This window comes from Ochotona princeps, chromosome 17, assembly GCF_030435755.1.
Source record: "Ochotona princeps isolate mOchPri1 chromosome 17, mOchPri1.hap1, whole genome shotgun sequence".
NCBI lineage: Eukaryota > Metazoa > Chordata > Mammalia > Lagomorpha > Ochotonidae > Ochotona > Ochotona princeps.
In genome coordinates this window covers 37,583,372-37,598,672 of record NC_080848.1, presented here as the reverse complement: position 1 = coordinate 37,598,672, position 15,301 = coordinate 37,583,372, and the positions used below count along the sequence as shown (strand labels likewise).

Sequence of the window (15,301 nt, the reverse complement as noted above, 5' to 3'; positions counted from 1 at the left end):
GTAATAAGAAAATCAGTTTTGAATTTTTGAATAAGAAGTCCGTTAATGAATCCGATGCAGTAGATGGAAAACGGAATATTTAACATGCAGCAAGGCATGGAATGAATGAGAAAAAAAATGTCTTACCCACACAAATGGAACTGGTTAACCAAGATTAGTAACAAAAGCAACACTTTGCTGGTGAATGTCTTGTAAATCCACCTGGCTCAAGAAATAACAGATTCAACAAAATCTGAATCAAAACAGATTCAAAACACTAAGTGCATGTGATCAGCAGGGTGCTGGAAAAGATCGTACCTGCAGATCGAGGCGGCGTGGCACTGATCTCATATCTGTTTTTATCTTTTCCTGTTTAAGAACTTGGTCTTGGGCCCAGCATGGTGGCCTAGCAGCTTAAGTCCTTGCTTTGAATGTGCCGAGATCCCATACAGGCGCTGGTTCTAATCCTGGCAGCCCCAGCTCCCATCCAGCTCCCTGCTTGTGGCCTGGGAAAGCAGTCAAGGACAGCCCAAAGCCTTGGGACCCTGCACCTGTACCCACGTAGGAGACCCAGAGGAAGTTCCTGGCTCCTGATGCTCCGGATCGGGGCAGCACCAGCCATTGCGGTCACTTGGGCAGTGAACCATCAGACGGAAGATCTTCCTCTCTATCTCTCCTCTTCTCTGTATATCTGACTTGGTGATAAAAATAAAACAGATCTTAAAAAAAAAAAAGAAAAAAAAGAACTTGGTCTTGTGTAGCAGATCCTCTGACAGGGGAGCTGGTGTGCCAGAGCAGTGAGCGGCCTGGAAGACGCCATGCCAAACCGGGAGGAAGGTGGCGGGGAGGGCACTGGCTGTGCCAGGAACAGCACAGGAGTGATGCTGGCCTTCTGGGCCCCTTGGGGAGGTGGCCACTGTTGTTCTGTTCATGATTCTCTCAAAGAACGGCAAGTCTGGCCTCCTCTTTTCAGATTTCCTTGTGGAGAGCATGCTGTTGGAAGACTAGGAACGCCCATTTCTGCTTCCGTGGCTCTCCCCCTGTCCTCATCCTGGTCATCAACCAGACCATCAGCCATGCAGGCAGAACCAAAGGCTCACGGGAGTCAGGCCAGGGCTGGAGGCTCAAGGCACCCCAGAGGGAGCACTGGGTAGCAGAGCCATAGCAGCAGGAGGGAGGGTAAACAATCCAGGCTGCTGGGCCAGACTGGGTAAACAAATCCCCATGCAGTCACCACGTGGAGGAAATCCGCTCAGGACTGTGCTGAGACCACCCGATTCCCCTGACCCCAGCAGCAGGCAAGCACACAAGAGCCTCTCGCTGGAAAGCGAGTAGAACCTTCGTTCTCCACAGGCCTGGGATAGGTCAGAGGTCAAACAGTGATGACTAGGAAGAAATGACACTCAACCACTCTACGTCTTGGGATATCATACCACACCCTGTAAAGACACCCTCTTCTGGGGGCAGGGATTTGACCCAGCAGTGAGGGCTCTGAGAGACACACGCAGCATCAGAGTGCCAGGGTTCAACACCAGCTTCCAATTTCCCATCTCAACTCCCTGCTAAGGCATGCCCTGGGAGGCAGCAGGGAATGGCTCAAGGCCTTGGGTCCCTGCCACCCACGTGAAAGACCTGGCTGCTGATCCTGGCTCCTGGTCTGGTCCAACCCTGGCCACAGTTAGTCAATCAAATACAATTTTTTCCTTTTAAAGATTTATTTATTTATTTATTTTATCGCAAAGTCAGATATACAAAGAGGAGAGACAGAGGGGAAGATCTTCTGTCTGTTGATTCACTCTCCAAGTGATTGGCTGAGCCGATTCAAAACCAGGATCCTGGAACCTCTTCCGAGTCTCCCACATGGGTGCAGGGTCCCAAGGCCCTGGGCTGTCCTCGACTGCTTTCCCAGGCCACAAGCAGGGAGCTGGATGGGAGTTGGGGTTGCCGGGATTAGAACCAGTGTCCATATGGGATCCCAGAGCATGCAAGGTGAGGACTTTAGCCACTAGGCTGTCGTGCTGGGCCCCAAGCACAATTTTTTAAACATACAAATGTTAATAAATAAATTTGTAACATAATTAGAAGTAAAAACATTTAAAATAAAAATATGTAAATCCAAACTCAGCTCCCAAACAGCAAAGAACAGAAAGCACTGCCTGTGAGTTGGAGCCATTGCTTTTGGATCTAAAAACAGAAAAGTAAAAAACAGAAAAGTAGGAGTGGAAATGTTCCAGAAAGCTCTGATTTTGTACGGGAGCACGTGTCTCCCGGGCACAAGTTGTAAAAGCAACACATTGAGATTGGATTTTATCATGGCACGGAGGAAGGTTCAGAACAGGGAACATGATTGCGTTTGTGTGCTGAAAGATCTTTCTGGAAGGGCTGGTGTTGTGGCATAGCACACTAAGGTGCCGGCTGCAATGCCAGCTGCCCATATGGGTGGGCACAGGTTCATATCTTGGCTGCTCTATTTCCAATCCAATTCCCTGTAAATGAGCAAATGATGGCCCAAATACTAAGGGCCCTGCCACCCTTGTGGGAGACCTGGATGAAGCTCCTGGTTCCTGGCTCTGGTCCAGCCCTGCTTGGTGAGAGAATCAGGCAGCGGGCCTGAAGGCCAACTGGCTCCATGTACAGAGAAACCATGTGAGCTCACAGAGTGGCAGGGGCTGCTGGTCTGGCAGGCCACACTCGGGGTGCAGGAAACTAAATGTCAAGGAGGCTGAGGCCACAGGCAGTGCTGGTCACCCAGTAGAAACCCCAAGACCAGCTGTGAGGAATATTCTTATCCAGGGCAGCTCCCACCCATGCCTGCACCGGAACCTCTCACCCTCTCACTAGTATCCAGAACCTCAATGGGGAGCCTGAATTGGGGACGTGCCCTGAGCCCAGCCTCTCCTTGCCTCCTGGGATGCGGGGAGTCTGTCTCCTCCGCTTTAGAGAGCCCGCCTCAGGCCAAGGTATCTTTGGGTAAGGATAGTGCCATGGAGGAGGTGTGAGGTTTTCTCACAGCCCCGCTCGGCTTACAAGTGAGGAGAGCAGGTCCTCCAACTGACTGCTTCAGCTGGTGATGCTGTGTTGCCCGTCGGCTTTCCGAGCCGTGCCTGCGCACAGCAGACCAGGGAGAGGCTGATCTGGCTCAGAGTTGTGGAAGCCAGCAGGTGTCGGAGCACCGGCATGGCTTGGGCACTGGTGAGGGCCTCCTTCCCCACCCCCACCTCACCATCCTGCATGCCAGCGCCATGTTCATTTCTCACTTATTTCTCTGACAGGCAGAGTGAGAGAGAGAGGAAGAGATGGAGAGAGATCTTTCATCTGCTAGTTCACTCCAGGCTCTCTAGCAGGTGAAGATATTTGCCTACAAGCAGGAACGTGAGTCCTGAGGGACCTGCTGGAGGACCCTGCTACAAGTGACCCAAGGGTGCACTTTCATGAGAACTTGGCTTAGCCTAAGTTCAGCCGTGAAGCCAGGGCCTAGTCCCCAGCTGCAAAGGGGTCTAAAAACAAAACCTAAAAAAAAAAAAAAGGGAACTTGTCCTGAACTCACTTCCTAGAGCGGGAGAGATTGTCTCTGTGGGAGGACGATTTCAGAGGACAGGAAGGCGTGGTCTCAGGCAGGTGGCAAGGTTGAATGGATCAGAATGAAGAAACACTGAACCCTACTCCCTTAGCAACACCAGGCTGCACATGCATGCGGCGCTCTGTCGCGCTCAGATCCTGGCCTGCCTGAGATGAGAGGGCTCAGCTGGCCCTGGGCGTGCTAGTCACCCCAGCACATTTCCAGGAAACCCCCCTTTTCAGGGAGCTGGCCAGGGCTGGGGCTCTTCTGCTTACGGTCCACGTCATAATTACTCCTTGGTTTGGAACGTTCTGGCCAGAGGTTGGAGGAGGCCACTTTCTATTTGCTAGGCCATAAATCTGCAGGTTCCTCTTCTGTGTTATCTCCAAGATTTAGAATCGAAGCTGCTGCCCGGGGAGGCTTTGGGAGGCCTTTGAATTTTCTCCCTATAAAGTGCAGTCATATTTATTCACGATCACATTAGCTCCTCTGCTTTGTCTGTCCTCTTCTAGGATAGTCTGTTTTGTTTCTTTTGCCTCCGTATCTCTTCCTCTCTCTGCGTAATTCTGCCTTTCAAATAAATACATACATACATCTTAAGAAGAAAGGTCTGACTGAAAATAGATTTAGGAGTCCTATGTTAAAGTACATGGGCTGGCTAGCCGGCTGCAACGTCCTGCCAGTGCAGACCCTGGGAAGCTGTGGGGATGTTGGCAGCGTCAGGGCCCCTGCACCCATGACGGAGACCAGCAAGCTCTGCATCACTTCAGCTTCAGCTGTTGTGACCACATGGTCAGTGGATCAGTGTGTGGAAGATTTCTGTGTCTCTCCTTCTCTCTGTAAATCTGCATTTCCAATAAGAAAAAAAAAAAACTTTAAAAAGGAAAAACGAAACAAAGACAGACAGACTCTGGGTCCCAAAATGGGCAGCTCCATTGACCAGCAGTCCCTTCTGTTTAAATTTTTCTCAGTTGAAAGACCCAAAGGAACAGTTGATATGTGGAAAAGTACAGCCCCAAAAGGCAGAGTTCAGGACCTCACAGGTTACCTTCAGGCGTGCAGTCTGTAAGCCAGAAAAAACACTTACATTGGTTCAGTCCAAGAGGAACCTGGCTAGGCGCGAGGCCTGGCGGGCCCTCTCCGTGGACCCATCTCCACTTCAGAGCCAGCACCACTCTTTCATGGCTCGTTTCTGGCTCCTCAAAGTCTCCATTAGCGGACACACCCCTTAGGGCACGCTTCACATCGGAAGCGGGAAGGGCAGCGGTAGTGCGCAGGCGCCCCCTGCCGGCCCCTAGTCGCTCTGCAGCTCCTCTCCCGCCAGTCCCGCATCCCAAAGCGCAGGGGACGGAGCACGCGCAAGGCTTCCTGGGAAATGTAGTTGATGTTCTACTTAGAACTACAAATCCCGGAGCACACCACGCTGTAGTTCACCACCCGGTCCCTGCCCCCCATCCCCCCCCACAAAAAAAAAAAAAAAAAAAAAAAAGGAAACTTTGTGGTGAAGAAGCGGAATCTTGCTTGTCTGCCACCGGGAATACCTCACAAGCCGGATTCTTGGGAAACAGGATCGCTCTCTGGGCAGGTTCTCACAGCGCGACGTTCGCTTCCGTGACGAATCTGCCGGTGCGGCACAGCTGCTCGCCCCTCGGGGCCCTGCGCGAAGCCCGTGGAATCCGCTCCGGGTTCCGGGGCCGCTCCGGTCATGGCGGCCGCCGGTCCCCGTGCCGGACAGCCGGCCCCAGAGGCTGCGGCGCCCGGCGAGGCCCCGCTGCAGTACAGCCTCCTTCTGCAGTATCTGGTGGGTGACAAACGGCAGCCCCGGCTCCTGGAGCCCGGGAGCCTGGGCGGGATCCCGAGCCCGGTCAAGAGTGAAGAGCAGAAGATGATGGAGAGGGCGATGGAAAGCTGCGCCTTCAAGGCGGCGCTGGCCTGCCTGGGAGGTGAGAGCTGGGGGACGGAGGGTTAGGAGGTGAGGGCTGGGAGACTGAGGGCTGGGGGCCCGAGGGCTGGGGGACGGAGGGTTAGGAGGTGAGGGCTGGGGGACGGAGGGTTAGGAGGTGAGGGCTGGGGGACGGAGGGTTAGGAGGTGAGGGTTGGGAGACTGAGGGCTGGGCGCCCAAGGGTGGGAGACTGAGGATTGGGAGGTGAGGGCTGGGCAGCCGCCACCCTGCCCACACCCCACCACCCCGGGGACCGCATGCCCTGCCCCCGTGGGAAGCAGGAGAGACAAGGTCAGGACTGTGCCAATGGGGCCATTGAATGGGTGGTTTCCTTCTTTATCCTGTTGAAGTTTTAATTCAACAACGTGTTGCTGAGACAGGAAGCTTGGGAGGAAGCTTGTGGAGAGGCAGGACTCCTGGAGGGACCGGACTGCGGTACTACTCGGCCCCGGGTGTGATGTCTGTCCTTTAACGTTGTGAGGCTGGACGATGGCCAGTGCCTCGCGTGCAGGATTGGTGGGTCTCGTCTGTACATGAGTGTTAAGTCTCATGGAGTTAAGACCTTTAAGAAGTGAATACCTGTGGAGAAAAAGGAGATCTTTGACTTGGGCTGGGGAAGGGCACAGAAGAGGTGACACTGGAACTGTTGGATCCAGTAGGTGCAGCTCGATAGGAAGGAACAGGCGTTTGCCCGGGGCTGTGGAGGATTTGAGCTTGCCTTAAGATGCTCATCCAGGGCCTCGGTGTGATGGCCTAGCAGCTAAAGTCCTCACCTTGAACGCCCTGGGATCCCATATGGGTGCCGGTTCTAATCCCGATGGCTCCACTTCCCATTCAGCTCCCTGCTTGTGGCCTGGGAAGGCAGTCGAGGATGGCCCAAAGCTTTGGGACCCTGCACCCGCATGGGAGAGCTGGAGGAAGTTCCTGGCTGCTGGCTTCGGATCAGCGCGGCATTGGCCGTTGGCAGTCACTTGGGGAGTGAATCATCGGACGGAAGATCTTCCTCTCTGTCTCTCCTCCTCTCTATATATCTGACTTTCCAATAAAAACAAAAAGATCTTAAAAAAAGATGGTCATCCAGGCAGTTACAGAGAAAGAGGGAGAGAGGTCTTCCATCTGCCAGTTCACTCCCCAAAGGGCTGCTACTACTGAGCCAGGAGCTGGAAGCCTGGAACACTGGCATGGCAGAGGCCCATGTACTGGAGCCCCTGCCGCAGCCTTCCCAGGCTACAAGCAGGGAGCTGGATGGAAAGTGGAGTAGCGGGGACTTGAACTGGCGCCCATATGGGATGCTGGTGTTTCAGGCTAGACCTGATTTTTAAAAATGGGCATTGTTACCATTTAAAAGAATAATGAATATGCCTCAGGGTAGACTATGAAAAGGGAGACACAAATTTGGATAGGAAGGTTGAATCCAAGGGAGGCTTCCTGGAGCAGGCATGGACTAGTGGTCGCTCGTGTTGGGCCTGACTGGACTATGTCACCCACCTCATGGTAGACATGCACCAAGTGTCCAGGGCTCTGGAGGTGGTCTCCGTGTTTGCAGGATTCGTCTTGGGAGGTGCGTTTGGCGTGTTCACCGCTGGCATCGACACCAATGTGGGCTTCGACCCCAAGGATCCTTACCGTACACCAACAGCCAAGGAGGTTCTGAAAGACATGGGGCAGCGAGGAGTGTCCTACGCGAAGAACTTTGCCATCGTGGGAGCCATGTTCTCGTGCACGGAGTGTTTGGTAGAATCTGTAGGTATCTTTTACGCTGCGTCGGGCTCAGCACACAGGGTGGGATGGCCATGTCCCACGGTGGGGAGCTCCAGTGAGAACCCAGCCCTGCTCCTGCCTTCAGCCCCTGGGAGGCAGCAGGTACTGGCCCAGGTGGTTGGTCCCTGTCCCGCAGGAGAGTGCCAGGATCGAGTGCCAGGCTCCGGGTTTTGGCCTGGCCTAACGCCAGCTGTTATAGGGCTTTGAGTCAGCCGGAACTGTAATTGTTTCAAAAGAAAGCAGATGAGAAATGTCAGGTACTGTGTGGCTTGAACTTCCATGAAATGGTCCCTCACACGAACTTGAATAAAAACATTTATTTTGAAAGGCAGAGAGATCTGCCATCCACTGACTCACCTTCCATTGTACTGGCAAGAGCCAGGGCGAGGCCAGGCTGAGAGCAGTGAGTGAGGGACCATCTATCTGGCTCCTCCGTGTGGGTGGCAGGAACTCCGTCATACAAGCCATTGTTTGCTGCTTCCCAGGGACATTAGGAGAAAGCTGGGTTGGGAGCAGATGCAGGACGTGATCCCAGGAACTCTGGTTGGGGTTCCAGTGTGACGGCCTGAGTGGCTACACCACAACGTCCACCCTAACTGATGGAAGCTTTTGTGTGTTTAGGTAATAGGCCTTGCACTACTCTACTTTAAAAAAAATTTTTTTTTAAATAAAGATTTGTTTATTTACTTGAAAATCAAAGTTAGACACAAAACTTCCACTCACTGGAACCCAAGTGGCTGCAATGGCCAGTGCTAGACCAGGCCATGGCCAGGATACAGGAACTTCCTCTGGGTCTCCCAAATGAGCTGTAGGGGCTCAAATTCTTGAGCCATCTTCCGCTTTGTTTCCCAGGCCATTAGCAGGGAGCAGGATTGAAAATGAAGTAGCTGCAGGTTCAGCCAGTTCCCATGTGGGCTGCTGACTGGCTCCTACTTTTTACAGGCTGAGAAGGTGTGATCCCAAACATGAGACTTAAACAGAAAACCAGTGAATAAACAGATTCCCTCTCCAGCAGTGGTCACCCTCCCAGCACTCTGGTGCCACCTGCAGGAAGCACTTAGGAGCACATTCAACTTTTGGGACCTGCTTTCTGGGAAGATGAAGTTTTGTTTGGGGTGGGATTGAGCGGGCACCCTGCGTCATCTTCTGTCCTCCCCGTGTCCTTGGCTCTAACCAGCACTTTTCTGCCCCTAGTACCGAGGAAAATCGGACTGGAAGAACAGCGTCATTAGTGGCTGCATCACCGGGGGAGCCATTGGCTTCAGAGGTCAGTGAGCAGCTCTTGGAGGAGCTGTCCTGGGTGGCCTGGGACAGCACACTGGTGTCACCATTTCCAAACGTGGCAGTATGCCAGGGACACCGACAGCATCTCTGTCTGAGGAGTGAAGTTGGCAGCACCACACTGCCTGGCACCAGCATGCCCCTTTCCGGAGCTGGGCACTGTGTGGCACTGCTACCTCTGCCCACTGGCTGTGGTGCCACCCCTTTTGGGGGTGACCGTTGGTGTCTCCTGTGTAGCCAGGAGTCTCCTGGGGAGAAGCACTGTGTGTTGGGCGTGTGGGAGGCCTGCTCATGGTTGCAGTCCTTGGAGCGTGTTGGTCTCAGAGTCATCTGGAAGCAGAGCTGGCCACCCTCACCCCAGGAGACCCCTCTGCACTTGGGCAGGCCCTGCATTGTCAGCTCTGGGCACTTCAGGTGTCTGGATGTTTTTCCTGACAGGTCCATTTTGTTGTCCGTTTTAGTTTTGTAGATAAATCTAACAGTAATGTCTTTGTGTAGTTAAGGATTCTCAAATTTCTACTCCTTGAGAACGGAGTACAGATAGTCTGGAGACATGACCAAATCAGCTGTAAACAAGAAAGAGACGAGCCAGACCCTGTCGCTCGGTCCTGTGGGTGGGGCCTCGGGGACCCCGCTTCCCCAGGACCAGATCTGTCCCCGGGGCCAGTCTCTACTTCCCCTGCTCCAGCCCACCCAGAGCAAAATCCCCTCCCCGTGAGGCGGCGTGCTCTGCTGTCACTTTGCTAGGCAGCAGCCATCTGTGACTCTCCAAGTGACTTTGCCTTGGCTCCCTGCCCGCCTCCCCCGGCCCACTTTGATCACCTCCCCAGGAATTTATTTCATAAACACACGGGGCAGGGGCCGCATGCTTCCACTTGCTTGTAAGGGCTGTTCTTGTAACCCATTTCCTGCCTCGGAGAGCTGTTTCCCCATGACTGGAAACACTAATTCTTCATCATGAGAGGAGCTACATGAACACTCAGTTAAAACACACAGGCTCAGGCTGTGGGCACTGCTCCTCTGAGCGGCCAGAGCCGTGGACAGGAGAGCTGGTGTGCTCCCGAGTCGTCGCCTCCGTCACCTGGAAACGCTGTTTGTGTTTACTCTGCAGCCGGCTTGAAGGCAGGCGCCATCGGCTGTGGAGGTTTTGCCGCTTTCTCAGCTGCAATCGATTACTACCTGCGGTGAGAGTCGCTGCCCTTGAGAAGATTGCCCAGGCCCCGGATCAGAGCTGTGCTTCACTGCTCGGGTCACCACTGCCAGCCAGAGACGTCTGTGGGCGCTTGTGGCATTGGCCTCGTGAGAGCTGCTACACTGCTGTTGGCCCCAGCTGTGGAAACAGCTCCGCCCTCGGCCTCTCCTGGACTCCAGCAGACCAGGGATGGTGGGGACTCGTGGGATCCGAGCTCCATACTGGCTCTGCCCTGGCCCCTGCAGGCCCTCTGGGCTGTGGGCACACAGGTGGCCACTCACTAATGCACACCCAGGAAGCCCTGCTGTTTCCAAGTGCCCCACAGCCTACGGTTCGAGCCTGGGCAGGGCACGGCAGCCAGTTAATGTTGTTATGTTGGCTTTCTTAAAACATAGATATTTATGTTACAATTTGAAAGGCTGGTTTATTTTCAAACTGCACTATCCCCAAACTGCACTATCCTGGACACTGGACAGGATTCTCCTGAGGTGCGGCAGTGCCAGGCCGTCCTTGGCAGGACTGTCCTGTTGCCAGGGCCAGCTCATCTGCTTTTTAGGGTGCACAGGAATTCCATACCCAACCTCCCGGGCCTCTCTCAAGAAAGCCTCCTGGGCAGGCCTGTTGTGACCATGGGATTAGGCCCAGCTCAGGGACACACATGGGCAGGGCCTGCCGCGGTGGTCCTAGTGGCAGTCGCAGCAGCTCTGGACTGACGCTGGGGGCCTCTGTCCCACTCCCTGTCCTATGGGGTTTTTTGGCCGCTTTTGACTTGATCACACGTTTTTCCTCTGACGGCAGCAGCTCACCCTGTGTGTCACAGGCAGGAGAGCTAGCCAGCCTTTCAGACTTGGGCTTCACCATCTGGGCTGCTCCTCCCAGTGCTTTGGTGGAGAGGGGGAGTCGCTGCAGGTGGGCTCTGCCTCTTAGGGTGGTCAGCTTAGCTTGAGGCGGGAATGTGTCATTCTGGCTGCTGTTGGACCATGTGTCGCCTTCATTTCTGCTGCACTGTGCTTTGCTGCCCTTTCTCTTCTCCTGTTGTGCCTTGTAGCCGCCCACTCTCAGTCAGAATTCAGATGCCGCATTCCAGCGTATATCTGTATGGGAGTGTGACACCTTCCTGTGGGTGTAGCCAGTGCCGGATGCCCATGGCACGTGTTGAGTTCTAGCTCATGCCTGTCCTGGGCTTAGCAGCATGTGGGACATTCCGCAGAGCTCCGACAACAGACTTGTGTGTGCTGCCCTATGGGACCAGTCGCATCACGCTTGGAAGCATCTGAGGCGAGGGCAGTCAGGCCCTACGACCCGGCTCCTCGCATGGTCCTGGGCTGGGCTGCCTTGGAGCCTCTACCACCCTCCCAGCTGCCTTGGGTGTGATAAATCCTGAGCTGTCTGTGGCCGTGGACCCAGTAAGCCACGCGTTGGCCCCATCGACTATTCAGTCAGCAGATGAACAGCTTCCTGTTCGAGATGGCCAGGGAGCCAGTGTGAGCTCATAAACCAAACAGCAATCCTGGGAGACATCTGTTCACCATCTCCAGAATAAACACAGCGTCCAGTGGCTCCGGCTGCTGGGAGCCCTTGTTAACCCCACCTGTCTCCCAGAGCAAGGGTGAGCCTTGGGGGGACCCGGTTGCCCCAAAGACAAGCGGCTGGCAAGCAAAATGGAAAGAAGTTTCCAGAAAAAGGGCCAACCCTCGGGTGGACTTCAGCTTCCAGCAGTCTTGCCTGGTGGGACACTGGCCCTTGAGGCAAGCAGTGTGGCAGCAGATGAAGAGGGGGTACCCGGAGGTCGCCCCATCCCCCAGGCCAAGGGGTGCCTCCGCGGGAGCAGCTTAGGTAAACAGGTTCCTGCAAACACATCTGGCTGCAGCCGGCAGAGTTAAATATTTAGATTGGTGGTCTTCCCTGGACTGCTTAAAACACAAACACCCACACCAAAGGGCTGAGTTTTGTGCAAATGTTGGGGCTTTGCATTTTTTTTTTATTAACATTTTCCTTTCACATGGTTTACATCAATTTATAATCTACATAAGTTGAAACAGAACATAGACAAAAAAAAATATATCCTTACCAACTTATTAAACTCAAATATTAATGAAGGGTCCCATCCTACCTCCATTGACAAAAACTGGGCCAGTGCCCGGCGAGGCCAGTGTACCCAGGATCCCTGTCGCCCTGCATGGGCCCTGCCTTGGGAGAGCCCCCCGGGACTTCCTTGGTGCAGCTTCGTTCAGGTCGGGTGTCCGACCCTCCCCCTCTGGGGGCAAACTTTATAAACAGGAGCTTCCTTCTCATCTTGCATCGTTACCTGATGCTGGGGAACCAACATGCCTCGCCTTGGGGAGGTGGGAGGTACTCTGATTGCTGTCAGAAGTGAGCCAGAGCCTTCCCCGCCTCACACCAACACCCTGGCATCCAGCAGAGATGGTGGGCCTGGCCAGGCATGGTCCCCATGGCATTTTTACTCCTTTGCCACCTGTCACAAGCAGGGCTGCTGGTCGAGCTCCCTGGCCACTGGGTGGTCAGCGTTTCCTCCTTTGAACACCTCTTACTCTGATGCACACAGAACAGGCAACACAAGGTGGGTACCGTTGCACCGAAGCTGGCGGGTACAGGCAGGATCAGGATGAACGCTGCCTTGCTTGGAGCCGGCGCTGCAGCTGCAGGGCCAGGGAGCCCCTCTCTGACTTCGCAAGGAGAGCCTGTGACACTTGCTCTGAGCCGCACACAAGAGGCAGCCGGGCTGAGGCTGAGTTGGCCCAGACTTCTGCATGGGAAGCTGCACTTTGGGGGTGCCCCCCATTCCAGTATTGAGCAATGGGTTCCAAGCTGGGAATGGAACCTGCTGGTCTCCCCACAACCTTGGAGTTAGGGCACCAGAGTGAAGCTCCCTGGTAGCTCCCTGGCCCAAGAGGGGCAATGCCTGGGACTCCCTCTCCTCCCTCAACCTCCAGAGCTTCCCAGAGTAACCCCTCAGGGCTGCATGGAAAAGCCGGGGCAGAGCCCAAGCCTGCAGCACACCTGGCAGTGCTTGGCTAAGGAGATCTAAGTGTAAGATCTAAGGCAAAAGTACCACGAGATACACAGGGTACCTGCTGGCCTCCCGGGAAAAGCCTGCCTGTGTGTAAACACCTCCTTCGGCCACATTGGGCACCCTCTGGGAAGCCTGGCTCCATGACAGCTCGTCCCCCACACTTGGGACCCCAGTGCCGCATGGCCTTACTCTGCCCCGCACCTCCCTGGCCCGTCTGTCCTCAGCTGCTCCCCCCCGCCCCCGATTCCTCTGCATAGCAAGTCACTCAGTCTGAGTCTACACTCAAGGGAAACCGAACACCGAGGGGGAAAGGAACTGAAAAGCAGAAGAAACAGTCAAAGATGTCTCCTTACCGGCAGGCTGAGACAGAAAAGACAAACCCTGCAAATGGAGAATTCCTCAAGTCCGCTCCCCAGCCCTGCGCTAAGCTGGGGGTTCCGTGTGAGTTTGTCTCCTTGTCTAACATTTGCACAGGCAGCAAGGCAAAGCAGGTGTGCTTGCACGGGGCAGGGAGAGGCTTGGGGACAGCCCATGGCAGCCTCAGGCGATGGCCACTGCCGCCAGGGACCTCTTCAGATGCTTCAAGGTGATGGAGCAGAGACGGAGTCTGTGCATGCATGCTGACCCAGCTGGGCTTGGGAGAGGGTGGAGGGAGGAGCTGGCGGCAGCTACACCGTGCAAAGTCACAGCCCCTGTGCCAGACTCAGGAAGATGGAAAGTGCTGCAGGAAATGAAAGAACATAGCAGGCTGTCTGTGCCCACACTGGTTGGTCACTACCTTTTCTGCATGACAGATACACATCAAACAATCCCAAACAGCACGGAGCGTTAGACACGACTAGAGGGATGGAGGGCGGCAGGGGCTGGGCAGCTGGCTTTGTACAAGGTGGCACAAAGGACACATGGGGTCCGGGTCCTGGGAGACGGCATCCCCTGGAGCCAGAAGTCCAGGCGTGGGAGATTCCTACTGTAGTCTTTCAAGTTTGTGTAGGGCCCCCTCGCCCCGGCCGCCCTGCCTCAGGCTACACATCGGTGGAGAAGTACAGTGTGTTCCGCTTCAACTCGGCGAAGGAGATTGGGGGGTGCTGCAAGTAGTAGAGGAGGACCTGGACCTGTAGGGAGATGGTGGGACGTGGGGGACACTGAGGCAGGGCTTCCTCACCTGACCTACCCATCCTGGGAAGCCCAGATGTGCTCGCCCATCTGCAGCAGCAGAGGGCGCCACAGGGCCACATCCCTGGCTGCATTCCAGGTGGCCATGGCCTGGGGCCCGCTCTAGGTCTAGCAGGGACCTCAGGCAAGCCATCCCCAACATACAAGGACAGGGTCCCGATAGCTCTCTACACGCCTGGCTTTCTTGTGGAGACAGGCTTTGCCAAGAGGCAGCCTACACCCAGGACACACACTGAGACTGGTCAGGAAAGACCAAGGCTGAGGGTATCTTGCCTACCTCCCCGTGAGTGCCCCAGGCCACCACCGCCTGGGAGGGGTTAGGGGTAGGGGTGGGCTTCTGAGCTGCAGCGTCCCCATGCCCTGGGCCAGGGCAGTGCTGTCACTACCTGGGCCATGACGTCGTGGGACCAGATGTCTGCGGCCGATGTGAGGTGTGTTTTGCTCTCCACTTCCGAGGGTCTCAGTAACGTGGGGCCAAACACAGTAGCCAGGTTGTGAAGGGACATTTTGTTGATGGGCTCCTTCTCGGCAACCCTGAGGAGAGGAGGAGGGATGAGAAGGGCGAGCAGGGTCCCAGCAGGACAGCTTCCCTTTCAGGATTTTACGGATTTGAAAGGCAGAAAAACAGACAGGGAAAGACAGAGAGCTTTGCATCTATGGTTTGCTTTCCAGGTGGCTGAAACGGCCAGGGCTGGACCAGACGGCCCACAGAGAACTCCCACCACCTCGTGTGTCGAAGAAGTGTCCCTATTAGCAGCTCGTGCTCCCACAGTCCTCGGCAGGACAGATGGAAACACCAAGAAGTATGCAGGGGTTAAGTGATTCACCCCATCATGCCGCTAGCAAGTAGAAGGGCTGACACTGGGAGCCAGGCAGTTAATGCTGGAGCCCATGCTTTGAGCACTCTGCTGTTGGCCCATCAGTCATGCCAGGCCCAGGAGCCCAGCAGCCGCCACCCACCATGGAGCCCTGAGCCCACTCTGCCAGAAGGACCCCAGAGAGCCTCCCTTCCCATCATCCTCTGCTTCTCCCGTGTAACAGGCTGGAAGCTCTGTAGCTCTTTCCCCTGAGTGACAGCAGCTGTGGCTACCTGTGGCTGCTCTCCAAGCAGGCCCGGGGTCACCAGACACACGAGGGAGGCTTCCGGTCCTGAACAACCATGTTGGGGTTGAGCTCCGCCTTCCCCAGCAGCCCTTCCGCCCTCCTTGGCATGGTCTGCCCTTGAGCAGGAGCCAAGCCCCACCCACTGACTGCCCTGGAAACACAAACACTGCAGTGCTGGCGGGCAGGGCAGCCCATCTGTGCATGCCCGCACCACACACGCATGCAAACTCTGGACCCAGCAAACACGCCACACAAATGCACTGAACCCAGCAAAC

The 15,301-nt window shown here is 55.3% G+C and overlaps 2 protein-coding genes across 6 annotated transcripts in view; one reads left to right on the top strand and one right to left on the bottom strand.

Annotated features, from left to right (window-relative positions):
* Window positions 1-5,036: 5,036 nt before the first annotated feature.
* TIMM22 (translocase of inner mitochondrial membrane 22) lies at window positions 5,037-10,125 on the top strand. The gene is made up of 4 exons (XM_004593945.2): window positions 5,037-5,481; window positions 7,028-7,224; window positions 8,437-8,509; window positions 9,635-10,125. Exons 1-4 carry the CDS (start codon window positions 5,244-5,246, stop codon window positions 9,709-9,711), a joined length of 585 nt encoding a protein of 194 aa, XP_004594002.1. The 5' UTR covers window positions 5,037-5,243; the 3' UTR covers window positions 9,712-10,125.
* Window positions 10,126-12,962: 2,837 nt separating this feature from the next.
* ABR (ABR activator of RhoGEF and GTPase) overlaps window positions 12,963-15,301 on the bottom strand; it is a 176,369-nt gene continuing 174,030 nt past the window's right edge. For 2 of the 5 annotated variants that reach the window (XM_004593942.2, XM_004593943.2), the window contains 2 exons: window positions 14,309-14,456; window positions 12,968-13,861 (listed from right to left, as the gene is read on the bottom strand). In XM_004593942.2, coding sequence (XP_004593999.2) covers window positions 13,772-13,861; window positions 14,309-14,456 — 238 coding nt within the window. In that variant the 3' untranslated portion in view covers window positions 12,968-13,771. Of the gene's footprint in view, window positions 13,862-14,308; window positions 14,457-15,301 lie in introns of all 5 variants that reach the window. The other 3 variants (XM_058676101.1, XM_058676102.1, XM_004593944.2) reach the window with 3 other exon arrangements.

Bases quoted from the DNA above. Each gene is read 5' to 3' on its own strand.
- TIMM22 (XM_004593945.2), top strand. From the start codon at position 5,244: ATGGCGGCCGCCGGTCCCCGTGCCGGACAGCCGGCCCCAGAGGCTGCG. The intron at 7,225-8,436 runs GTAGGTATCTTT...TTCTGCCCCTAG, and splicing joins CGGAGTGTTTGGTAGAATCT to TACCGAGGAAAATCGGACTG. The intron at 8,510-9,634 runs GTCAGTGAGCAG...TTTACTCTGCAG, and splicing joins GGGAGCCATTGGCTTCAGAG to CCGGCTTGAAGGCAGGCGCC.